The following is a 26,770-nucleotide window of genomic DNA, read 5'->3' on the forward strand; positions in this document are numbered from 1 at the left end:
ATCTTATCATTCAGCCAAAGAGAGAGTTGCTTACTCGGCAACATGAAGTGGAATCATTCCTTAAAATTAGCATAAACTGATCCCACACTCTCAGGACTCAGATTTATGAACTTAGTGAGCTTTTACTCCAGCTTAAATCCAACTTATAAAAAACTAGCTAAAGCCATCAGAACAAAACACTTTGTGTGTGACAAACCTGTACAAACACATACTGCACATCATACACTGCACAAACACATACTGCACAAACACAGGACACTGGTACTGTGGTTTTTCTTTAACCAAGGAGCTGACTGTGTTAATCTGTTACTGATTTGTTACGTGATGTTCACACTAAAGATCCTGCAGATCATGTTCACACACCCGTGTGTTTCCTCTGCATTGTTCAGGGCAATGAAACAAGTCCAGGAGGGGGATGCACAGTGCAGTTTTAATGAAACTCTGTTAACAACAAACACACACTCACAAACACCAACACACATACATTCAGTGTTAACAGTTTCAAACTGACCTGCAGTGTCAAAGTACAACACAAATACACGTTGCTTTCTCATGAAAATATAAAAAATAAGTGTGATATGTATAAAAATAAAGTTCAAACACTGTCTGTACAAGAGACATTTAAAAACACGTCACCTGCAGCTCGTTCTGTCTGTCAGCTTAGTGTCAGAATGAGGTATCTGTTCAAAACTTCAAGAATAGCACCTTAATGAATCACATTCAAACATTCACAGTAGTGTAAAAAGCTCCAGCTGAGAGCCGGTCAGACCCAAACCTCTTCAGTTTACTTCTTACAGTAAGAGGTTTCAGTAAAAACTGTTCAACATTAATTGTTTTCAGTGCGTTTGTCCTCCCCCCTCACATCATTCCTGCTGCGACAGCTTCTTGTATTTCTTCTTGAACTCCTGGAAAATGCTGGAGGTTTTTCCCATTAGAGGACGATACTTCTTCTCTGAGTGTTTACTCCAAGTCCCTAGGATGCAGAAAAATGAAGCACGTTAGCCCAAACTGCTAAAAAACAAGATTTTTTTATGCTTCAGTGGTTCTTAATCATGTTGCTTAACGTTATTAATTTGTTTGCTACCTTTTTTTAATCTAACAAAGACATGATGCTACAAAACTGCTGACGAATGCCTGATGATGAATTTACTTTGTAGTTTGGGGTAATAAAGACTGGAGTTCTGTTTCTACCAAGTGGTTCAGTTCAGTTTGTCTCATTAGGCACTAAACCAAGGAAAGGTCCCCAAATTATGGACCCATACCATTTGTAACAAAAAGCCACGTGTCAGTCACAAAGAAGACGCATTGCTGGATGTCTTCCATCATTGCTCTTTGTTTACTGTTTCATGGTTTGCTTCTTGGATTCATTAGCGGGGTACACTGTGTCACACTACTTTGCCATTGTAGAGTATTTTCACAGAGCCTCTTGACTAAAGAGGAATCCAAACTCAAACTAGACTCTACTGTAGGCTGCCTCGGTGGCTGGACTCCCTCGTGTGCTAACCCACAGGCTTGTGTAAACAGGCCGAAACAAAGACCGCCAGCCCAAGGGAATCACATTATCTGTTGAAGGCACCTGTCATATGTTACCTAGACAAATTTTGGGGCATTAGGTAGTTTCCAAGAAGCTGTGTGCTGTGTGACTCAGATAGATATTACTCGGATAAGCATGACCCAGACAGGCTCTGGAAGCTCGGTGTCTTCCACTGTACGCCTAATGACATCTAATGAGGTTACTGTAACGAGCTAACCATTATGAGATCATTGATATGAGACCACCAGCATGAGGTATTGTGTATCTGCTTGTGTGAAGATACAGAATGGCATATGTCTCATCTGTGTAAACCTTTTGTATCCTAAAAGTTTAATCATTACATGAACAAAGGCCTGATTAGGCCTAATTTTTATTAAAAGAACTATGACACTGAGACACCATTAAAATTGAAAGTAGAAGACCCGGAAGTTTCGAGAACTCTAGGACACCAATATGATCTGTAGTGCGCGGGAAGGATGAGGGGCAGAGCCCACGTTTGATGAGTTCACCATTAAAAACTAAATGAACAGTATTGCTAAAATTGGAAAGGGGGTGTAGGGCCGCCCCCTAAGAAAAAGGTATACAAGAAGCTGTACTCTTTTGTCTCGACAGTTCTGGATTCAATTGAACCCAAGCTCACAACCTTTGTTCAACCTTTTCCTGAATAAAGACCTTTTGGATGAATTTTTGAAGGCTCTTTCTCTTGACTTTTGACACTTATTGGACCTGAAGAAATAGAGATATCAGAGATGCCTCAACCAGAATTTTAGGACACGACACCGTCAGGCTATTACATAGCTGAGGCGGGTATCAGCATCCGGCTTACACGCAGCCTTCCAGGAAGGGCTTAACTGATCCAACCCAGTATCACACTGTACTGATCCAAACCAGACCACTTGGTGGAAACTGGGTGAGTTGGCTGTCAGAAACTTGACTGTGTTTGTGTTCAGTCATGGGTAACTTTGGAAAATTCACAGGAGGAACTGATAAAGGAATCAGTAAAGAATCAGATCGATCAGCAGGATCAATACAGGCACTGGTATGGAGTGAATCTTATGGATACCTGTTTTAGCTTGTACAGGACTTTCAGAAAGATGAGTACACAAGATTGTCCCACTCTGAACACTTCCACCCCAATCCACCCTGACACAACAGGACCACATGTGGGCTGATGACATCATTGACTAACATTTCACCTGGAATAATTTGGCCCTTGGTTTCTGGGGAGGATGCTGACCAAGTGTTAACCTCTTATATGATATGTTCACATTAATCCCTGATTTTGGATTTGGCTTTAGTATTATAAGCCAGGGTCATTCACTATGCCTCCACGTGTTAAGGTACGTTCACAGCTGACAGTAACACAAAGAACATTTTAGCCTCCATGGGTCCTGTCTGTGGTTCTCTGAGCTTGTTTCACCTGCCAGGACAAAAGGCCAAGCTGACAGGCACCAGTTTGTCCTGAGATTATACTCATGAGGGTTCAGAAGTGGTAGTTTTTTGGAAACAGGTACGCAGATCAAGCTGATCTGTTTCAGAAAGGCCAAAAGGTGAGTTTCCCAGCCGTAAGAGAGGAGATTTGGCAGAACCTTCTCCAACATGTTCCAGCCTGATAAGCATGTTTACAGGAAGTTCCTTTTTACTGAGGAAGTGTAATAACTTTAGTTTGGCCAGGATTCATTGCTGTAGTGATGAACTGGCAAAAACAAAGCCCGGTGACATCACTGAATAAAAAGGTACGAGGGTGAGCTTATGGGGAGTTAGTCCGTCCATCTGTCTGAGCTGTGCCATCCAACAAACCCACAAAGGCTGCTGAGTTGATTCTGTCATCTCATCATTCATATATCTATCACACCTCCTCAGGTCAGTTTATAGACTGTGTGTATGTACAGGCCATCGTGTGGATGTGTTAATGTGCTTTTTATTATTACCACATATGAGGCAGTACTGTGTCAACTGTGTTCTATTCTATTCTATTTAATTCTATTCTAGTCTCGTCTAAACTCTAAAACCCCATCGCTGAGGAGGATGAGTGGGAAGGTGTTTGGGATTGTTGTGGACTGAAATGATCAGGGACATGAATATCTAAGATGAGAAACTCATCAGTTCCATCTGAATCCTGCAAATAAATCCATGACATCAACACGCCTGTTTGTGCTATTTGTTACCTTTTTCTCTGATGTCAGATTTGTTTGAGTGTTTCCTTTCAGCATGTTCAGTTGTATCTACAAAAAAAAAGAGAAAATAAACAGAAGATGATGAAAATAATGCACATGGCAGCTTTACAGAGAATATAACACCTGGGTTACAGTGATGGACCCTGGGTTTAAAACATTAAATTACGTGATAACACCTGTTCAGTTAAAAGAGCACTTCTTTAGTCTGCCTAGTTTCAGAACACTCTTTCTCCATCACAGTTGAAACCTCCCATCAGAATTTGGTTGGAGCAGCTGTAAACCAGTTTGAAAGAAGACTTTTAGAAAATCACTCGAAAGACATCTTTTGGTAAGTAAAAAGTTTCATGTAAAAGGTTTTATTTCTGTTTTTATAAATGCAGCGATCTCCACTACAGAGTCATGTCTGTTTGTATTAATGCAGCGATCTCCACTACAGAGCCATGTCTGTTTGTATTAATGCAGTGATCTCCACTACAGAGTCATGTCTGCTTGTATAAATGCAGTGATCTCCACTACAGAGTCATGTCTGTTTTTATTAATACAGTGAACTCCACTACAGAGCCATGTCTGTTTGTATTAATGCAGTGATCTCCACTACAGAGCCATGTCTGTTTGTATTAATGCAGTGATCTCCACTACAGAGTCATGTCTGTTTGTATTAATGCAGTGATCTCTACTACAGAGTCATGTCTGTTTGTATTAATGCAGTGATCTCCACTACAGAGTCATGTCTGTTTGTATTAATGCAGTGATCTCCACTACAGAGTCATGTCTGTTTGTATTAATGCAGTGATCTCTACTACAGAGTCATGTCTGTTTGTATTAATGCAGTGATCTCCACTACAGAGTCATGTCTGTTTGTATTAATGCAGTGATCTCCACTACAGAGTCATGTCTGTTTGTATTAATGCAGTGATCTCCACTACAGAGCCATGTCTGTTTTAAGTAATGCAGTGATCTCCACTACAGAGTCATGTCTGTTTTTATTAATGCAGTGATCTCCACTACAGAGTCATGTCTGTTTTTTATTAATGCAGTGATCTCCACTACAGAGTCATGTCCGTTTTTATTAATGCAAACTTAGAGCCTAAAGTATGGTCCATCCAACACTAACTGTTGTTCTTAATTTCCGGCATTTCCCTGGATTATTAAATTTGTTGATGATACCATAAACTGTTTATGTCAAGACATTAAGTCTTCCTAATTTTCTGCAGAGGAATTGTCTTTGTGTGGTTTTTCACCGACTGGTGAACCTCTGCTGATTTGTACTTCATTGAGATGTGTCAGGGAAACTTTATCTGTTTAATTCATGAGTTTCTCAGTTTGTAAGAGCTATTAATCACAGCTTTTAATCAGATCCGTAGGTAACATACAGTATGGAGAGCTCTGCAACATGGGCGTAGAAGAAAAAGCAGTTAAAGCATGTGATTAATATCTGTGACAGGATAAATATATTTTAAGGAGGCAGCTGGGCTGAGGTATAAAATGGTCAGACTTTGGACATGCTGCAGCTTCAGAGGAAGGAAACAGAAACCACTGTACAGGTTTATCTTAGTACGACTTACTTGGAGCAGGGTCGGTAGTGGATTCTGTGTTGTGGGGTTCATCCCTGAAGCTGAAGGTCTCTGGTAACACGCTGAACTTCAGGATGATGTTGTCCTGATGAGGCTGATCTGTGAGCTTTTCAGCGTGTCTTCTCCTTCCTCTTTTCTCCTTCCTGTGTTTCAGTTCGTTGGAGGCTAGCCTCCCCCTCCCTGAGATCACTTTAACATCATAGATCCTCTTTTCAGGATAGAGTGGCTGCTTCAATCTTCCAGTTCTGTCAGATTTCTTTGGGCTTGCTGAAGATAAGGAGAGAAATTTCTGGGATTTGAACTTTTTGTACCTGATCTGAGTTGGAGGCAAACTTTTACGCCAGTTTTCATAAATCCGCAGTTTGACTGGTGAAAGTTCCTCTGAGGGCACAGCTTTATTAATCTTTCTCTTCAAGGGACTGAGACTCACAGACAGGACCTCTGGAGGTCTGGTAGACATGGCTTCTGAAGCAAAAACATGGCTCATTTTGCCAACAGTTGAATACTGGGCTTGTTGTGAGGAGCCAAATAACGCTAGCTTCACAGTTCTACATTTGAAGGATGAATATTTACTCTCAATCACACCTGCCAACTCCTTCTGTTTCTCTGACGGGGCATCCTGGACCAGAGGTTTCACTGATCTATTCGGGGATCCAACGTAATCCTGTAATCCTTCCTGCTTTCTTTGAACAGCTTGTAGGCTTGTGTGTGTGTCGTTAAACTGGCTGCTGTTCAAGACTTCCTGAAAGCTGTCTGTGTCTCTGTTGTCCAAAGAGTCAACAGTTTCCATATATATAATCGCCTGCGTGTTGCAGCTGTCCCCAACTCTGGCTGGATGTTCCCCCTCAATGAGGTCTGGATGTTCCCCCTCAATGAGGTCTGGATGTTCCCCCTCAATGAGGTCTGGATGTTCCCCCTCAATGAGGTCTGGATGTTCCCCCTCCGTGTGGTCTGGATGTTCTCTCTCTGTGGGGTCTGAATGTTCCCCCTCCATGGGGTCTGGATGTTCCCCCTCCATGGGGTCTGGATGTTCCCCCTCCATGGGGTCTGGATGTTCTCTCTCTGTGGGGTCTGGATGTTCCCCCTCCATTGGGTCTGGATGTTCTCTCTCTGTGGGGTCTGGATCTTCCCCCTCTGTGGGGTTGGACATGCAGTCTGAAGATATCCCATGCATTTTATCATTCTCCAGCTGTCCCTCCTCTTCGCACGTCCTGGCGTCCTTTAGGGGGTCTTTGGCACTCTGGTACTCTTCCAGGCAGCTCACCTGGTCCACAGGACTGATCGCTGTCCCCTCCTGTTCTAAATCTCTCAGTGTTAGGTTTACCACCTCCAGCAGCTTGGCCTCTGCTGAGCAGCTCGCCTGGCTCCCTGACTGAGCTGCGGTGCCCATCACTGCTTGTTCAAAGATGAGGAGAGCCTCTTCTGGAGGCAGAACTTTGATTTCTAAAGCACCGTAAGGGTCACTGGACTCTTCGCTCGTGGCAGATTTTGTGGAAGTTGTTTCATCACTGCAGGATGACTTCCTTCCACTGAGGTCAACCTGCTCCTGCTCTGTTAGGGCCAGGACTGTCTCCGACACATCTCTGAGAATTTCTTCAGAGATGCTGTCACCCTGGTCCCGCTGGATGTCACTCTCCATTGTGTGAAGGCGACGCCTCAGAGGCCAGGGGAGGCCGAACTCTTTCTCGATGTCATCCAGTTTCTCGTTGTCAATGAGCCAGAACGGTCGGTAGGGTGGTTCTGTGTAAACCTCGTCATGTTTGAGGATACGGTGTCCCTTTACAGCCTTCCAGTCGTCTTCTTTGACCCCTGACATGATGACAGTGTCCTTGGTGACGTGTTCCCTGCAGAATGCATCAGCCTCATAACCAATTTGGCTGAACACCTTTTTTTTTAAATAAGTAACAAAAATTTTGAGGTCGCCATCCCAAAACATATCCATCAGTTTACTGGCTGTAGAGCAGTGGCTGGACTTCCTGATGTGATTCATGTTGTCTTCATTGAGCTCTTGTATGAGCTTCATCATCATACCAGGTGTGTGTGGGATGGCAGGGACTGAAGAAAGCTCCACAACACTCTCTGGAGCTTCAGCAGCTGGTTCTGAAAGAGCTGGAGACACATTCTGGTGGTCTTGGATGTCAGCAGCAGCAGGTTCTGGTCCTGTAGGCTGGTTTTGTGTCAAGTCTGCAGCTGGATCTAACAAGGGATCAGCAGATCCCAATGGATCACTGGTTTCACATTCCTCAGACGTTGTCTGCTTTGACTTTTTTGGGCTTTTTCTGAACTCTTGGCTCTTTCTGCGTGGCAGCTCATACGTCGCAGCGGGCTCAGGCGGTTGTTTCGTCATGTCAGGGGAGGTGTTGTGCCTTGCACCCTGGTGGCAGCTTTCCTGTAACAGCGGCTGAACAACAGCAACAGCTCTTGTTCCAACACAGCCAGGAGACCAATCGACGGAGCCACCAGTCGACACCCCTTTAAACATTGCTGTAAACACGGGTGATGAATACTCAGGCTGAGATGCGTACCTTGATGGCTGATCTGGACTCTGGTATGAGTCCTTGGTCTTTGTTTCAGGTGCCTTGCTCCTCTTTGCTGCTCGGCTGAGGGTGGTTTTAGGAGAGGATTGTGTGGAGCAGAGAGGCACAGACTGGAAGGTGTGGGAGTCATTACCCGCCACCTGTGTGTGATGATTGAGCTCTGACCCTCTGACCTGGCTCTGGTTCTGGCTCCAGTTTTGGTTCTGGCTCTGGTTCTGGTTCTGGTTCTGGTTCCGGTTCTGGCTCTGGTTTTGGTTCTGGTTCTGGCTCTGGTTCTGGCTGTGACTGACATACTGCTTCCCATAGTACCTTGCTGGATGAGCAGAACTGACTGATTTACACTGATTTTCTGCAATCTTAGTGATCACTCTCCCACTTGTTCTATCCGAGGTGTGCTCAGGAAGCCTGTCAGCTCTGGAGCAGCTGCTGGTGTTGTACTGTCCTCTGCTAACTGGAGCATGGTGTGGCTGAGCTCTCTGACTCCTGCTGACAGCCTGTTGACTGGAAGATGACTTTGTTGTCATCTTTCTGTAAGACTGATTAACAGCAGAGAAATATTCAGGTGGAGGACAGACCGAAGAAAAGGATCTGTCCTGGGAGCTGTTCTGTCTGTGGTTGAGGTTATGAGTGTTGTAGGCCAGTGTGTCAGACCAGTGTCCATGGGGCAAAGAGTTAGCAGCTGTAGTGTATGTGGACCCTGGGGTAACTTGTTGGTAAAGGCCAATGCTGGTTGGACCCTGGGCTGCTGAACTCTGAGGACAGTTTTGGGGAAAGCCCTGCTGAGCACCAACGCTGGCTGTGGACTGAGGATTTCCACTCTGAAAGTGTCCGTTGACCCCCCAGTGGTTTGGGTTGTGTTGTCCTGTAGGTATTTGCTTGCAGGATGTCGCCCTGGCCTGCCAGTCTGAGCTCGGGTACTGATAACTCTGTGGTGGTTGTGCTCCTGCGTTTGATGTCCAGTACTGGTGTGAGGGCCCAACTGACCCGGCCTGAAGATTCCCCATTGTGTCCCTTTGCCAAGCAGTAGGTTTTGAGGACTGTGGGGGGAACTGGAACTGTTGGCACCCTTGATCCATCCAGGAATCCATCTTTGTGTCCTGTTCAGCCTGAAAGCAGGTCCAGGTGGAAATGTTCCTAAAAGAAAGAGATAAAGAGAAATTCAGACAAATACTGAGAAAATGTCTTTTTAGACTGGTCTCTGAAAAATCCTCAGAGATGGAAATGAAGGTCTAAGGTTTTACAGTCCAACACATTCATTTTGGGAGCGTTTTGGAGTCGACACATTGAGATTACATGACTCGGTTAAAACTTGTCAAGGAAATTTTCCTGTTGCACTCAAGTTGTTGAACTTTCAAAAACTCAGACTGAGAACTAAGAAAAACCTTTAGTTCTCATTAGGCATGGGGAGAAGACTGCGAACTCTTCTGTGCCAACAGTGAGGTCGTCTTACCTTATATACAGTCAGAGCTGAGGTTAAAGAAACTCCACAGGACAACAGCCCTGTAGCCTTATCAATGAATACCATTTGTTGAGATTGATGACTGCCAAATGTTAATACGTGTCTTGACTTTAATTGGGTCCACACTGCCTCAAGGTTGATCCCCACCTGTCAACTTGCCCCTAAAATCATTTACACGACAACAGTCTTTAAGTGAAACGCTTAAGTTTTGGTGCGTTTCAGCCTCGCCTTTACATGGAAACGGCGTTTCAGCCAACCTAAAATTCAAACTTTTGGAAACAGCCTCCAGAGTGGGTAGTATCGGGTACCAATTCATGTCAAATCAAAAGGTTGGGGGGATTTTACGCTTGTTTCACCAACAGCTCTGACAGCAAACAGAAACACGTACAGGTTTGATTCCTTACTTATCCACTGCTAAACTCTACGGTTAAACTGTCACTCCTGTTTGTGTGGAGACGTACTTACCACACAATCACACATTTATAATCACATGAAGTTATAACACAGTCAGATTGAATATCTTTACATTTTGTCTTTCCTGTTGGTGTGTATTGTCTTTATCTGCATGTGTTTTTGTTTTTTTTGACAGTTACCACACATTGTCATCTGAGCCATGTCAAGGAATTTCTTTCACTGTTGGGGCTGACAATGAAAGCAATCTATTGATTATATTGATGTTGAAATGCTCAGTGTTTGCTTGGCCCAGGAGTCTGTGTTGGCCGGCGACTTCCTGTTGGCTGTGGTGCTGTGGAGTGCTGGGGCAGCAGGCTGAGAGGATCGGACGCCAACAGACTCAACACACGCATCCACAAGTCCAGTGACATCATCGGGGTGGGCGGCGCTGTCAGAGAGGGGGATGCTGCCAAAGCTGCAAAGCATCCTGGATAGGGATGGAAATTGATACAATTTTGTCAATACTGATGCCCTCTGCTTATCAATCTGATTATTTATTGATTTCCTTATCAATTCCTGCTGTTAACTTTCTTGGTACAAAAAGTAGCTTCACAGGTTGTCTGTGTCAACAACGTTTAATTGAGTTAATACTGTAAGTGGATAAAATGTAATTGGTCCCTAAGTCTGGATATTTCTGGGCATAATTAAACAGAAACAGGTAAAAATTTCACACAATGTGACGTTGATGTACTGTGTTGTAATATATCAATAATTCAAGTAGGCCATCTAGTGTCTCTAAGTGGTCAAAGCAATGGTTAAAGTTGTTTGTAAGCTTTCTGTAGTTATGAAGTCAGCCATGAGCCTTTCAATTTCCTGTTAGCTTTTGACACTTGGAGTTCTCAGTATTTTTTACAAAGAGTTGATGTGCTATGTTTCTGTGATAAAAGTTGAATTTCTATTCTGAAACTGAAGTTATATTGATGTATGCCAACTGCTAGCATATCAATGCAGTTTCCCATATGCGTTAGCATCAAGCTTGCGCTATTTTGTTATTTTGATAGATAAGGTGATTTACACCATTTGGATCGTACTAAATATGAATCTCCTGAGAGAGAGAAATGTTCATTTCTTTATGAAGTCAGTTCTTCAGCAAAACTTCAAGCTGAAAATCCTGAATCAGGCCCGGCAGCTCCAGTACTATGTAAAGAATTGATAAGGAAATCGTTAAGCACAAAGGCTAAAGATATCGATGAATTGAAACATTTCTTATCGATTTTCAACAGAAACTGTTTTTCTATTCCCATCCCTAATCCTGGATAATGTAGAGTGGGTCACAACATCCACTCCACAGAGAACTAGTCGGATGCAGGAGCACATTCAGTGTAAGACCGAGGGGACGTTTACATAACAATGGTTTTAGGGTGAAACACACAAGTTTTGTTGCGTTTCAGCCTCGTGTATACATGGAAACCAACCTGAAACGCAAACTTTTGAAAACAGCATCCAGAGTGGGATTTTTCTGAAGCGCTGCCGACACCGTTGCCATGTAAACAGTAAGCCAGCGTTTTCAGTGGAAACGATGACGTCACACTCTGCTTCGCACAAGCGTATCCAACAGTCCAACAAGACCGTTGTTATGATCGTCGCGAACTACCGTGTTGTGCATGTGCTGCTCAATCTGCTGTTTCTGCTGACTGTCTTCATACAAAATGTGCATCTGTTGCTTAACTTTTGCACTTAGTATTCCCCAATACACCAGATGACCAGCTCAACTCTACTTCAGTGGAGATCTCCCAAAAGCGGCTTCTGGACAAGACAGTTATAGCACCACCTGCAGGCCTGGCATACCTAGTACAGCGTTTTCAGTCCCTCAGCGTTTCAGTGTAAATGCAGATTTTTTTCACTACGTTTCAGAGTTTTAAGGTGAATCACTGTCGTGTAAACGGGGCCTGATTCTCCCAGGATGCACCACAGAAAGACACAGGAGGTCATTCCTGCCTGTGCCCATCAGACTTTGTAACTCTTCCCTTCAAAATCACCTGGACAGTGGAGTCTTAACGTGGTTTCACCAATTTAACTGAGACTAAATTCCCTCTGCAACTGTTGCTATGGGCAACATCTGTTTTAACACAATCCAAGTACAATGTCATTAACTCAGCTTATCTTGTCACATTTGTTATCTAAATGTTATCTTATCTAGTATATACACTATTTTTGGTACTTTTGCTAACTTTTATTGCTTACTTGTATTTACTTATGCATTGCTAAATCTAATCTACTGTTTGTTTTTTCTAACCCTATTATATTTTATTCCTATTTTCATTTCCTTTAGCTGCACTGTGTCTTCAATCCACACCAAGCCTCTGTACAAGTGGCGATGCACCAGGTCTCTGTCTAAAGCACATAGAATAGAATAGAATAGAATAGAATAGAATAGAATAGAATAGAATAGAATAGAATAGAATAGAATAGAATAAAGTAGAAATTTATTGTCATTGTAACAAGTACAACGAAATTGCAGTCACAGCAGCAATCAAGAAAACAAAAGTAAGAAAATGTATAGAAAGTGCAAAAAGGTCCATAAGAAAACAGATGATGACAGCCCATCCACCACTCTCCAGCCCAGCCAGTCTCCATCTCCACAGGGTCCAGGACTGAGCTTCTTTAGTCATGCTCCATCTCTATCTCCTAGATCCTGTCTGCTCACCGCAGGTTCCAACATGGCGTTGGTGTCTGATGTTAGCTCCTTTAGCCATGTCTGTGGATAGCATGATGCTACTCTGCCCTCTGGTATTCCCTCTGGTGCTGGGCACAACTAGCTCATCCAGGGCTGAGGCTCCTCCCTCAGCAGCTCCAGTGTTGGCCTTGTAGTGCATGAGGTGCTGGACCCCCGCCACACCTGTCTGCTGTTGTTACTCTCCAGGTGGTCCTCGATCCTCCTCCTTTTGTCCTCTCTGATGCCCCTCTTCAGGTTTGCTCCGGCTACACTGTACAGAGCGCTGTCACCAGCCCTGAAGGCGGTGTTTCTGTCTTTAAGCAGCTGCTGGACCTTCTGTGTCATCCAGGGCTTCCTGTTGGATGATCTTGTCCACTGTGACGTTGTCTGTGCAGTTTTTGATGTAGCACAGAACACTGTCCATGAACACCTCCAGGTCTGGGTGTTCAAAAATGTCCCAGATAGTCCCTTCAAAACAGTCCTGTAGCCGCTCAGAGGCATCATCAGGCCAGGTTATGATCCTCCTTCTGGTGCTAGGGGCAGTTTTCCGAAAGGGGTTGTATGCTGGGATCATGAGCAAGGACATGTGGTCAGACTGGCCTAGGTGCGCTAGCTGTTTAGCCTTGTAGCCCAGCTTGATGTTGGAGTACACCTCAGCCCTCAGAATAATGCAGCTGTCCTTACCGATGTTGTACAACCTGGAGCCTCAGTTCATCCATTTTGTTGGTGAGAGATCGTGCATTTGAGAGAAAAATGCTTTGGAAGCGGTGGTTTGTGTGGTTGCTTAGACGCGTAAGCACTCCGGCCCTGAAGCCCCGCTTCAGCGTTCTCTCTCGACGCCGCCTATGTCGCCTCACCACCGGCATGGTGAACCATGAAGACCTGGGAGTTCTTGCTATGTCCATCAGGATGTTGTGTGAGTTAATAAAATCAGCAGAAACGCTCTGTCTGACCTCCTGTCCTATCCGGAGCAGTTCCTGTCTGTCATATCTGGCTTTGAGATCATCTATAAGTGTTTTCAACACACTGGTTGGGAGAGCAGTTAACAGCAGCTGTTGTGAGCGTTGCCTTGGTTACAATGGTGACTTTATCATGGGTCTCATGTTGAATTGTCTCACTCCCCACAACATTTAGTCATTAGTTCATCACACAAGTATTTACATGCAAAAAGGTTGAACAAGTTACTGTAATATGTCAAGCATCTTTACACACATTTCCAGATTTTTTCCTAAACTTGTTTGGATTGGTAACTTTGTCCCTGGTCAATCTTGACTTTCTCTAACAAATGGAAATGTGTGAAGCATCAGATCAACCAATGATCAACCAGTTTTCTGAAATAGCTCAAAGGTTAATCTCATGAACCATCAAATGGTCAGTATGTCTGTGTACTTTCCTCTGCACAGACAGAGGCAACACATTTCCTGTAAAGGACAATAAAGAGCTATGTGGTGTGGCTCAGAGAAGATCAAAAAAAACATTTTTCAGTAAAAGAAATCAGGATTTTTTTTTACAAGAATGTTATCCGTAAATCAATCAGGTACACAAGAGAAGGAGAAAGTTTGAATAAAGATTAGGGATGGGCAATGGTTTTTGAACATTCATTTACGCTAAAAAAAAATTGATTAGTTTGTGTGACGATGGCTTTGTCTTGTCTGCAGCAGATCGCAGTTTTATGACGGATGCTGGAGCTGTTACATGTACATTTTCACAAAGTGCAGGTCGAGCGGTACAGGAAATTGTGCAAAGAAACCATCTAGTATGCCCAATGACTTTCAAAATAAAACAACCCCATGCCCAAACCAGATCATGTGTAACTAGAACACAGCAATAAACTGACATAATGAACGGAGCCAGACTAAGAGTCAACAGGCTGGAGAATTTCGAGCCAAAACAAGAATGAGGTGTTCAAATGTGGATTGGAAAGTGTGGGAACTCCAGAAAATGAATGAAAATGAGGTACAGTGTAAACTCTGCAGGGTCAATCTAGCATGTCACAAGTCTTTGACTGCACACCCGTGTGAAAGCAAGGCATGCAGCGGGAAGTGTGGCACTGTCAACAGATCAACATTCAGTGGTCGGCTTCATCACTCGAAGAAGTAAGTTTGATGATCGGCATAGAGAGCATAACAACCTTCTCCCTCTTTCCCGCTTTGTTGGCGTGTAATGTTGGAGGGGACATGCACGTGGTTGGGTGGAGGTGGAGGCTTGTTGGGGGAGTGGGAGGGGGGGTAGTTACGGGCAAATATCGACTAGCTCTTTTGCTTGAAATGCCCATCTCTAATAAAGATCTTGAGCAGAGTAAATGTGTGTGGTGTTTCATGGTAGAACACCTCAAAAATAAAATCAGTTACATGAGAGCTGCTTAGTAGGACAAGTACAGCAGCATTGCCCCAGTTACTCCATGAATAACCCTACAAACAGCTGTTTGATGAACTCCAACATTTCACCACACACATCTTGAAGGACCCAGACGTAGAAAAGCAAAGAGTGAAAAATGTGAACAGAGAAAGTTTAACGTCACAGAAACTGGTGCTTAGCTTCAACTCTTAGCTGGGCCAGAGCTTATGCTGCGTTCGATTTGTACTCGGTGGAAGGTATCAGAGTTAAGCGTTACCAGTGTCCAAGTTGAAAAAACTTGCCATTACAGCAGTATTTCTGTATGTAATCATTAAATAATACTACGTATACAGCTGATTATTCAGTCAAGCACTGGTCAAAAATTCTAAAGTTAAAAGAATCCAACAGGAGTGTAATCACTGTTTACACTAGGGGAGGGCGATACAGCCTCAGATTGTATCACGATATTTTAAGGAAGTTTGCAATAATGATATTTATGATGATATGGGAAAAAAATGAACAACTTATTATTAGTGGTTGCTGCTTCTGAATTACAACATTTTTATTGCACACACAGTATAGAAGCCACTTTTCCAATCATTTACCACTACTACACAAGCTTGAAATGTAAACATAGTAAGTAGGTCAGATCCAGAGGAAATCTGACGTTTTAGAGGAGGAAAAGTTACAACTTCATAATTCTATACAACACAACACTTTATTTCTATAAGAACACCACAGAAAGGAGAAGACGTGGACTGAGCCTAGTTGTATTTGACCGTGTGTTTCATCTCTAGGTGGTGGAACATGTTTGTGGTGTTGCCACCCTTCACTGTAACAGTTCTCCTGCACATTTAGCATTTAATGTGTTTTGCTGTGTGTCTGATCTTTGTTCAGCCAAACCACCTCCACATCACTGAGGTAGCTCCTCTGTTAGTCACTAAGTCCTCATGTGAGGACGAAGTTGATGCTGCCTTGCAACTTTCGCTCTCGGGCATTGTTGTTTTGTACACAGCAGGGGGCACAAAATGTTATTGTGCCTCTGCACAAATATCGCGAAATTACTAATTCATGTCATCAAAAAACTTATACCGGTATAATTGTACACAGTATGGTATGGCAGAATTTCCTACTGGGAACTTGGGGATGGTGTGGGCGCTCCGACTTCCAAGTCAGAAATTCGGACCTCGGGGGGGGGGGGGGGGGGGTGTCACCATATTTACCATAAGCACCAATTACATGGCAGACAGGGGGTGGGGCTACTACAGTGACCAATCAGCTGTAGAAAAGGTCATTCTTAAAAAGGAAAGCTGCTGGGCGAGTCGTCAGTTGTTTTGCTGGTGTTAACACATCCACAACTTTAACCAGAGGAGAAACTGAAGCAGCAATGACTTGTCTCCTATAGATCAGGGCCTGTATTCACAAAGTGTCCTCAAGCTAGACGTAGCTCTTAGTGACGTCATTCTTACACCCTAGAATTTCTCAGATTCTAAGATTTTTTAAGACTTTTCCCCTCAGTAAGATAAAAGTTATTAACAAAGCGTCTTAAGCCTTCAGAGAGCTCCTAAGGTGAAAAAATTGTTAGGAGGAGGGAGGAGGACTTTTACGAAGCCTTAGTGAACACTGAGACTGGTATCGGACTTTCCAAACACCTGAGACAGCTGTTTATCTGCTGATCCACCCTCTGAACAGTCTGGTTAATGAGCAGATAGAATTTTTAGAATTCTTAGGATCATTAATATCAAATGAACTGATGTCATAAGTGGTAGCCCACAAAACTGTTGAAGAACAGCTTCTCTTCGTGCTGTAATCTCCGCTCTCACTTGGGATTGCAGCTCGTACCAGCGCGTCACACTTCAGCGCAATGTGAGCGAAAGGAGAGGGAGCAACGCATTGATTCGTTGGGCGATGATCTCCCAAGTCTACCTCTTCCCTTGTGCCGTGATCGAGACCCAAGTTCCCTCATAACACTCTTTTCTTCTCCTCCACGAGCCGTGCCAACAGCAGGCTCCTCTGTCTAGTCCTTTTTTTTCATCCGTGTTTTACATTGTTCTAGTCGTTCTGCCAAACCAAACCGCTTTTTAAAGGACATCAGCAATCACAGGAAGTGCTGACAGCTGAGTCTGCGTCCACATTAAAAACAAACTCATTGAGTAGAAACATGAGCAGCATGGACAGTAAACAGATCAATAAACAAATCAGTATAGTCAGTGTGTGAATGAGGTATGTTCAAACTTTTTGAAGCTGTGGCACAATTAGTTTCATCATCTTAACTTAAATTAACGTCACAATGACACATTTCTCAATACAATCTGAGTTATGATCTGTTAATATTACTGTCCATTCATCACTAGGAGCATGGAGCTCTTTTTTTTCTTGTCTTTTCCCCTCGTCATACAAACCAATCACAGCTCTTTAGCAGACTGCGTCATACCTAGCAAGGGCCCAACCACACCACCTCACTGAGATCAAACTTTCTGTCTCCTCTTTGCTGAGAGCTGCTCTCAGAAGCTCCCTGAATCCCTCTGAAGCTCAGAGTCCTTACTGGGGTTTTCAGGCTAAGTTAGGAGTTCTCTGAGAGGACTCTGAGAAGCTCTGTGAACACGGGCCCTGGTCTTTCACGTATTATTTTATTTAACAAACTAAAAAAACCTGTTGTTATTAATCTTATCTTTATCAGGGCCACTTTTGCCTCGTGTTTGTGCGCTCACATGTCTCTCCTGTGCTGTATTGCACACAGTGTACCACGATCAGGGATTCAAAAACTCCAATCAGAGCTTGAAAACGACCACTTCGCTGCGGGTGAATCAACAGGCACACATCACAAACAGAACAAACTTACACTCCCCGTCAACTTTAGGTGTGACCCAAAGAAACATCAGCTCTCTGTGCTCAGCTGCTGCTGGGTCACTCAACACTCCCCTCCTGTACCCTCATCACAACTGCATGGCTCTGGAGTAGAAGAGTCCAGCAGATAAACTGGTCTAGCTGGGGTTCTGACTCATCACCTATTGAAAACATCTTTTCAAACCACTCATGCCTGAGTCACACTCCTCTCCTCCATGATCAAGAGATCATGGAGGAGAGAGGTCTCAGGGGCCATTTACACGACAACGGTTTCAGGGTGAAACGTACTAAGTTTTGTTGCGTTTCAGCCTCACGTTTACACGGAAACGGTGTTGCAGCTGACTTTAAACTTTTGAAAACGGCCTCAACTCTTGAACTTAGTATTCCCAGATGCACCAGATGATCAGCTCAACTCTACTTTGCTGGAGATCTACAAAAAGCTGCTTCTGGACAAGACAGTTACAGCACCACTGTTGTGTACTAAAAATTCAGGTTGAGGCTATCTGATGTCTCTTTTTCTTCAGGTCCAATAAAAAATCAAGAATCAAGAGAAAGAGCCTTCAAAAATGCATGCAAAAAGTCTTTATTCAGCAAAAAGTTGAACAAAGGTCGTGAGCATGGGTTCAATTGAAGCCAGACTGGTTTGCTTAGGGGGCGGCCCTACGCCCCCTTTCCAATTCTACAAATGGTGTTTGTTTAATTTTTAATGGTGTTCTTGCCCCTCAACCTTCCCACGTACCACAGAATCTGTTGGTGTCCTAGAGTTCAAGAATCTTCCATGTTTTAACATCATCAATTCTATTGGTGTCTCGGTGGCATAGCTTTTTAAAAAAAAATAAAAATTAGGCCTTTTAAGGCCCTAGTTCATTTACTGATTTAACTTTCAGGGCACAAAGAGTTAGCACAAGTGATATAAGTGTTACCTTGTATGTTCACACAAGCAGAAAATGATATCTCATACCGATGACCTCATACCGGTGATCTCATGCCGATGACTCATTTCAGTAGCCAGGCATTGAGTATACAGTGGAAAGCACCTGACTTCCAGTGTCTGTCTGAGCCATGTCTATCTGAGTCACACAGTGCACAGCTTCGTAGAAAATACCTAATGCCCCAGAGCTCATCAAGGCTACATATTACATGAGCTTTTAACAGATATTATGATTCCCTCGGGCTAGCGGTCTTTATCTTAGCGTGTTTACACAAGCTTATGGGGTTTGCACACAAGGGAGTTAGGCCACCGAGGCTACGTGGAGTAGAGCCATTTCAGTCTTTGGAATCCTCATTATAGAACAGGAATCTCAAACTCGTGCCATGGAGGGCCAAGTGGCTGCAGGATTTCTTTCCAACCAGAAACTCCACCAGCTGATTCCACTGATTACCTCACCTTCAAGCAGAGAGCAGGGACTAATCAGGGAAATCAGCCGGTGGAGTATTTGATTGGAAAGAAAACCTACAGCCACTTGGCCCTCCATGGCACAAGTTTGAGATCCCTGTAATGGAGGTTCCTCAAAATACTCTACACCACCTACAGGCCTGGCATGCTAACTACAGCATTTTCAGTCCGTCATCGTTTCTGTGTAAACGCAGATTTTTTTCATTGCGTTTTAGCGTTTTCAGATGAAACGTTGTCGTGTAAACGAGCCTCAGAGAAGAGCTGCATGCTCTCAGTCTCCTTTGACCCAACCTGGAGTCCATGCAGCTGTTCCTTCAGTCTAAGTTTGGCTCCATGTTTGACCTTTGACCTGAAGTGTTTTTGGCTGCGTTAACGTCACGTGTGTGAACTTCATGGCTGCCTTGTGAAAAAAAACTGGTAACCTCTGAATGAGGACTGGAGAATCTGTTGGTCTCAGATCAACTGTTTATTGGTCACATGTAAAAATCAGCGCTGGTCTCTCTGACAGAAGCTCACCTCCCTTCTGACCTGTGTCTGGCTGAGTGATCCAGGTCAGATAGACTTGACAACTCTCTGATTTAAGAGGGATTCTCCTGCTTTTTAACCCCATCTCCTGCTCCACTCCTGACTTGTAATTTCTCCAGATTAACCCCTTATTTTTAAGTCTGCTCCTGTCATCTCTGATATTGTTTTGATCATTTTTTCAAGTCAAAACCAGTCAGCTTCTTGTGCCTTACAATTGAACCTCAAGTAGCATCTACCCTCTACCTGGAGTTGGTTTGACCCAAAGACGCTGCAGGAGCTCCTCTATGACTGCAGGTTACACAGACACACACAGGTAGCTGTGTGATATTTGTTGCTGAAAAGTTGACTTTAGCATCAACTCTCTGTTAAAGCCGTGTCAACATGGTTGTTCTCATTATTACCTGTGTGTCTAACGCTTTTTCCCACATTTTATTTGCAGCTCCTCTCTTGTGCCTGGCTAAGCGAGCCAGGTCAGACACATAGTAACACGCATCATTTCAATGTCAATAATGGTAACGTTAGCGTTATAATGTTTGAAATAGTAATTAATTAGATCACCCGTTACTGGAAAAAAAAAAGTAACGTCATTACCAATGAGATGTAACTCTGCTGTTCCCAACACTGATCATTTCTGAGCAGAGCCGTGACACTAAGTTACCAGAGCACATAACACTGTCAGAGGAAGCACCTGATTCCCATGATTCCTTTAATAATACGAGTACCTCAATAACAAAAAATGATGGAGTCATTTTTTTTCCACATCAAGTACTCATTTAACTTTTTAAAGCTCAAAGCTCAGGACTACCTTTAATGTGGCACACAGCGCTGACGTCATGCACGCAAGGAAAGAAGGAGGAGGGACAATGTTGCCAACTTAAAAGTTCTGCTGAAAGATTTAGCATGTTTTCAGACCCCACAAGCAAACTTTTCAAAAACACCATTAGCAACAAATGTATCCACCTTTCTGGAGTTTGGAGACGATGTGAAAACATGTATTGATCTCCAGTACCAGCTGCTACTGCTGGTCCCAAGCCCAGATAAAAGAGGAGGATTGATATTTTGACATTAAAAAAAACAACAAGAATCAACCAAAGAAAGTTTATTTTGAAGTGTGCTATTATAGGTTTCCTGTTTCCTCCTACATTGTTCTTTCTCTCTCCTTCAACATCCACAACTTTAAAATGCAAGAGACTTGTTATGCAAATCAGGCTGTGGCACCATGTAGAGACTTCTTTCATTGGTAAACACAGCACTGTAGAGTGAAAAAGAGGAAAAATAAAAACCTAACAGAGCTAGCTGGGCACTCGTCAAATTAAGCTCACAGGTCATCAATGGATCAAATATCAAGAAGCATGTGAGCCCAATGTGCTCCCATACAACAGGGATCATCGTTTCAGTCTGAGCACTGCAAAGAACCAAAATCTTACCATCAGTATGTCTGATTCCCAGTTAACATGTCTCATTTCTCATCAGATCTCATTAAACTTCAAATACATCACTTGAAGTCACTTTTTCTTTCCATCCATCTTCTACCGCTTATCCATGGTCGGGTCGCGGGGCGGCAGCCTAAGCAGGGAAGCCCAGACTTCCCTCTCCCTAGCCACTTCGTCCAGCTCTTCCCGGGGGATCCCGAGGCATTCCCAGGCCAGCCGAGAGATGTAGTCTCCCCAGCGTGTCCTGGGTCTGCCCTGGGGTCTCCTCCCAGTGGGACGTGCCCTGAACACCTCACCAGGGAGGCGTCCGGGAGGCATCCGTACCAGATGCCCAAGTCACCTCATCTGGCTCCTCTCAACGCGGAGGAGCAGCGGCTCTACTCCGAGCTCCTCCTGGATAGCCGAGCTTCTCACCCTATCTCTAAGGGAGAGCCCAGCCACCCTACAGAGGAAGCTCATTTCAGCCGGTTGTACTCGTGATCTTGTTCTTTCGGTCACTACCCAAAGCTCATGACCGTAGGTGAGGGTGGAAATATCGACCGGTAACCAGAGAGCTTCACCTTCTGGCTCAGCTCCCTCTTCACCATGACAGTGCAGAGTCCGCATTACTGCAGACGCTGCACAGATCCGCCTGTTTGTGACATGTTGATCTCTCGCTCCATCCTCCCCTCACTCGTGAACAAGACCCAGAGATACTTAAACTCCTCCACTTGGGGCAGGATCTCCTCCCCTACCCGGAGAGGGCACTCCATCCTTTTCCGGCTGAGGACTATGGACTCAGATTTGGAGGTGCTGATTCTCATCCCAGCCGCTTCACACTCGGCTGCGAACCGATCCAGAGAGAGTTGAAGGTCATGGCTTGATGAAGCCAACAGGACCACATCATCTGCAAAAATCAGTGATCCAATCCTGAGGTCACCAAACTGGACCCCCTCTACACCCTGGCTGCACCCAGAAATTCTGTCCATAAAAGTTTTGAACAGAATCGACTGTCACTTTTTCTTTACTTGATTAATCATTCTTTTGAAAATTAATTTCTCTTTAATCAAAAATATGTTTTATCCAATAACTGATGTGTGGGATTTTCAGTATAATATTTCAAACAGTAAAAGAAGCTGCAGCCCTGGAGATCAGGCTTACCATGCACAGGAAGACGTCACACTGAGCGTCTGAAGGTCAACAGAGAAACAAGTTTCACAAGCCTGAGTCCACCTGAGGCTGCAGCACCCCACTATGACTTTTTCACCACTAACACTGGTGTGACCAAATTTCTTAGTTGGTCACACCGGCACGTGAATTGGTTGCACACTTTTATTTATTTATTAATTAATTAATTAATTTATTTTGTTATTATTATTATTATTATTATTATTATTATTATTATTATTATTGTTATTATTGTTGTTATTATTATTATTATTTTATTTTTATATTTTTATTTTTTGGGGGGGGGGGGGGGGGGGGGTAACTGAAGATGTGAAGTTTGTCTGCAACAAGCTCAGGCTGACACAACATGTTATTTCTGTTATAAAGTTTTGAAAGAAGCCAACAAAAATGCTTTTTTTAAATCAAAGCAAAGAATAACAACAGACATGCATGTGTTTACATGTCAGAGGTATCATAGTTTACAGAAGCATTTCTGTTGAAATGAAAATAAAAATGGGGTCTTACGTCAAACGATTACTCAGGAACTACTGTTCCTGGGAACAGGAGAGAGAGTGCAGGTGGAGGAGACTGAGAGCCAGAGGAAAAAAGGGGAATTCATCCATAATGTCTTATCCAGCGCCTGTGACAGAGGAAGCAGTAAAACATATGCACTCACACAAAGCAACCAGACGAGACCCTTACTCACACACACACACACACACACACACACACACACACACACACACACACACACACACACACACACACACACACACACACACACAAAAAAAAAAAAAGGTTGCGCTCTCAAGCCCTGGGCTGAGTGAGCTGCTTATACCGAGGACCACGACAGAGATTACATGAATTTTAAAAAAAGTTCATTACAGGGGACACAGAGGAAGTTTGAGCTGCTAAACATGCAAAGCTGCTGCTGCAGAGATGTTTATCTCAGAGGGACAACATGACAGAAACACACACACACACTGCAACACACAATCCTGACTTTAATCAGGAAATATAATGCCATGTTTCATCCCAAGAGTAATGTTATAATGTAAAAAATGAGGCTGTGGGTATTTCTGCAGTTTGTCAGATTTATAAAAGAATCAATGAAGTGAAAATCACAGCAGTGACATCATCTTTTTCTTCAATGCTTTAAATTCAGCTCAAAGTCTCCTCCTCCAGATGCTAACACGTGGGTCATTAAAACACCCTTAACTTCACGTTTTGACATCCAGTAACAGTTTTTCCAGATACACAGAACTTAACAGCTAAATATGTCAAATATGAAATGATGTGATAGATTCTTTCAGCTGAATAAACCCCAGGCCTTCAGCAGACATGAAGAACTAAAGGATCAGCAGAGGGATGGAAGTTTCACATTCCTACACTGGTTTAGACACAACAGTCCCTGATCAGTGACCTCACACACACACACACACACACACACACACACACACACACACACACACACACACACACACACACACACACACACACACACACACACACACTGTCCTTTAAAAGCAGACATAACAGTGGCAGTCTGACTTATCTGGAAGTTCACCTTCTGATGCCACCAATTATTTGCAAGAATATCATGGGCTGGGAGAATGTTTATGGAACATATTTGCCTTTAGTATTTGCATGAAACTCCTCTAACACAGACAGTGTGGAGGGTCAGGACCTCTTGTAGACAAAAACTCTTTAAAAACTTGGTAAAGACCTGAGGTTCAAACCTGCAGATGTGACAGTGTGTTTTCTGTTCTGTGTGCCCAGAGGCTGAGACGAGATATTAAAAGCTGTCCATCATGAGCAAACTGAGACCTGTAACTGTGAAGACTGTCATGGTATTAGAGAACACAAAGGATGTGTGTTTCATATCTGTCCTGTTTTTTTTCCCCATTTTATTAATGAGACCAGGAAAACTGCACTGAGATTACAAAAATATGAGTGACTACAAACAAAGCAGCATCTGTAAGGAGCTATTATTGTAGCATCATGCCTCTGTGGCCTTTCACACCCTATTTGGCTCTTTTTGGTTATTTTGTGGAGGTAGACATTATTATCATTTTCCTCACAAAGACAGGCAACATTAAACCGAGATCAAAAACTCCAACTGTTACTTCCACCAGGTGATGAACGGTCCATCCTCTTGGCTGCACCGCACTGTCAGGCCTGAAAAGTGCCACAATAATCCTATGGAACCAAAGTGGGACAGAGGTGCTAGAGGAACAGCTCCACCTGGCAGCCTGCGCCTGGGAGCCTGCGCCTGGCAGCCTGCGCCTGGCAGCCTGCGCCTGGCAGCCTGCGCCTGGCAGCCTGAGCTCAGGGAAAACTAACCCTACTCTTACAGATTTTCTTGATGCATCTGCAGATCACTGCACAGCAGGACTGTAGCAACAATCACATGTACAAAGACAGCCAATTAGGAGGCCCGCCTCAGCTGTAACGATGATTTGTGTGTATTTTTAGGTTCAGCCATTTAAGACTTGATATTTATTTGCAAATCAGGCGACACATACATTTGTGGATGCATTTACACACACAATCAATTTTGCTACAATAATAGCTCCATACATCTGGATCAGCATCTTTTGTTCTTTCTTTTCACTTTTTACTTTTTTATTGTGCAAAAAAATTGATTAAAAGATAAACAAAAGTAAGGGTTCCCACTTTGTAACAGAAAAACCAAACAAAACAAGGCTCCTCATAAAAACGCTGAGTGTAGAGGGTTCATCAATACACTAATCATTAATTATTGCCAGATTAGGATAAAATATGAGGCTACAAATATTACTAAACCAGGGCTCGTTGGAGAGCCGGAGGAGCCAGCTCTTCTTTGGGAGCTGAGCCAAAAGAACCAGCTCTCTGAGAAAAGCTGAACTTCTCATCACAGGCAGGAGCAGAGGAGGTAAAGCTCACTGTGTGTCTCACATGGGACACCTCTATCAGCACACTCACATGAAATGCACTGTTTACTCTCTGTTCTTATTAGAGCGGTGCAGGAAATCTGACAGGGTGGTGTTGTCTCTAATGAAACACTTCAGCCTCACACTCACTGGAAGTGATGAACTTTAACAACCTGATCTCCTGTCATTGATTGATTACAACCATCACCCGTCGTGTGCAGCAGCTGAGAAAGCAGCAGAGTGTTTTTCCTCAATGTCAGTGTGAACACACCAATTCCACTAAAACAATAAGTGTCAATGCAGAATGGCGGGACTTGGGACACAGCCTCTCTGATTTTCTGACCTCCGACTTGATAAAGTGATCTGAAGCAGATACTGCAGTCAGAGCTCAGACTCAGTAACTCCAAGAATTAACATTCTTTTTAAAATTTATTTATTTATGTTGATTTATTTTCAGTTTTAAGTTCGGTTATTCTGTAAACCCGGTTGTGTAGAGTTCATAAACACAGTTTATTTTCTAAACTAATTTTATTCAGCAGCAAGATTGTTATTATTGCAAACAATACCTGAGATTAAATCTGTTAAATCTGTCACCGGAGCTCTCACTCAGAGAACATCATCTCTAAATTTGCTATAGAAGACCGAGGTTTCATTTCCTTTACGCCTACACAACACTAACTTTTCATTAACAGACATTTTTTTCTTTTTAATGCCCGACACGGTCCGTCCGGAACGCTCCGGAGTCAGGGATCAGAGGTTTTAACTCGGAAGATCCGACCTCCACATTTCAATGACTTCTGCCCCAAGAAGGAGTCCAGTGACTGGGTCACACCTTCAGACCAGCGTGCAGGCTGCTGCCCGTCAGTGCGCACAGCGAGGATTACCAAAAAACTTCTCTTATCAACCCACACTACGCACGCGCAAAGACACAAAACGCTAAACAGGAAGAGTTATTAAAAACACTGAAGGAGAAAACTTTTGTTACAACGCTTTCCATCATCAGCATGATCTGTGATTACCTCTCTCTCTCTCTCTCACACACACACACACACACACACACACACACACACACACACACACACACACACACACAAACACTTGTTAAAGAGAAAAGCAGCGAACACCTACTGTAACTCCCGCTGAGGTCGAGCTGCAGTCCATACATCAGGAGTCCTCTTCTGTTAAAGTCCACTCGGTTACTCCGTCTGCTCCGAGTCCATGTGCCGACCAGCGCACAGTGAAAGCTCCTTACAACTGATCCTTCCACACAATCCTCACACACTCCACAGCATGACATCATGACCCAGGCCCTCCTCCCTCCGAGGGGGAACAAGAGGAGGAGGAGGAGGAGGACCTCTGCAGGGCTGCAGACGAACAACCACACGGCTTAATGAAACCAGTCCCTACACTTCCCCTCCACGGCCGAGTGTCACTCCAAATGAAGTGTGGAATCATTTTATGAATTCCAGTAGGGGAGAGTGAGGTAAGATGAGCCAGTGGGTAAGCTGACCCACCCCTTGTATCTAGGAAACCGTGCACATGTTTTGTCACGTGACCATAAATTCAGGAAGCACCCATCATTTCCATCTTGCTGTGATGCAGAGAAGCACATGGGAGAAGGGGTAAGTATAATTTTACACAAAAAACTATTTTTTGCTTGTCAAAGTAAATTTTCTGCATATCAGGTAAAATGACTGTGATGTCAAAGTAAATTTATCCAGGTCTAAAATTATATATTGTACATGTTGGTGATTTGCCAACGTATAAAATCATGTGAATCACTT

General features: G+C 43.6%; 1 protein-coding gene across 1 annotated transcript; it reads right to left on the minus strand.

Moving 5' to 3' along the window:
• Positions 1-813: 813 nt before the first annotated feature.
• Positions 814-26,239, minus strand: LOC141796032 (uncharacterized). Its single transcript, XM_074676896.1, has 4 exons — positions 26,115-26,239; positions 5,277-8,956; positions 3,703-3,759; positions 814-973 (listed from the first exon to the last, which is right to left on the minus strand). The coding sequence occupies exons 2-4, from the start codon at positions 8,908-8,910 to the stop codon at positions 864-866; spliced, it is 3,801 nt and encodes a 1,266-aa protein (XP_074532997.1). The 5' UTR covers positions 8,911-8,956; positions 26,115-26,239; the 3' UTR covers positions 814-863.
• Between the last annotated feature and the right edge of the window lie 531 nt (positions 26,240-26,770).

Source organism: Halichoeres trimaculatus, unplaced genomic scaffold, assembly GCF_033239565.1.
Source record: "Halichoeres trimaculatus isolate MK-OKI-2021-1 unplaced genomic scaffold, fHalTri1.1 fHalTri1_scaffold_10, whole genome shotgun sequence".
Lineage (NCBI taxonomy): Eukaryota > Metazoa > Chordata > Actinopteri > Labriformes > Labridae > Halichoeres > Halichoeres trimaculatus.

Excerpts from the sequence above, each read along its gene's own strand:
- LOC141796032 (XM_074676896.1), bottom strand. The coding sequence starts at position 8,910 with ATGGATTCCTGGATGGATCAAGGGTGCCAACAGTTCCAGTTCCCCCCA. Across the intron at positions 3,760-5,276 it reads CACTACCGACCCTGCTCCAA|ATACAACTGAACATGCTGAA; the intron begins GTAAGTCGTACT and ends TTTTTTTTGTAG. Across the intron at positions 974-3,702 it reads ATCTGACATCAGAGAAAAAG|GGACTTGGAGTAAACACTCA; the intron begins GTAACAAATAGC and ends TCTGCATCCTAG.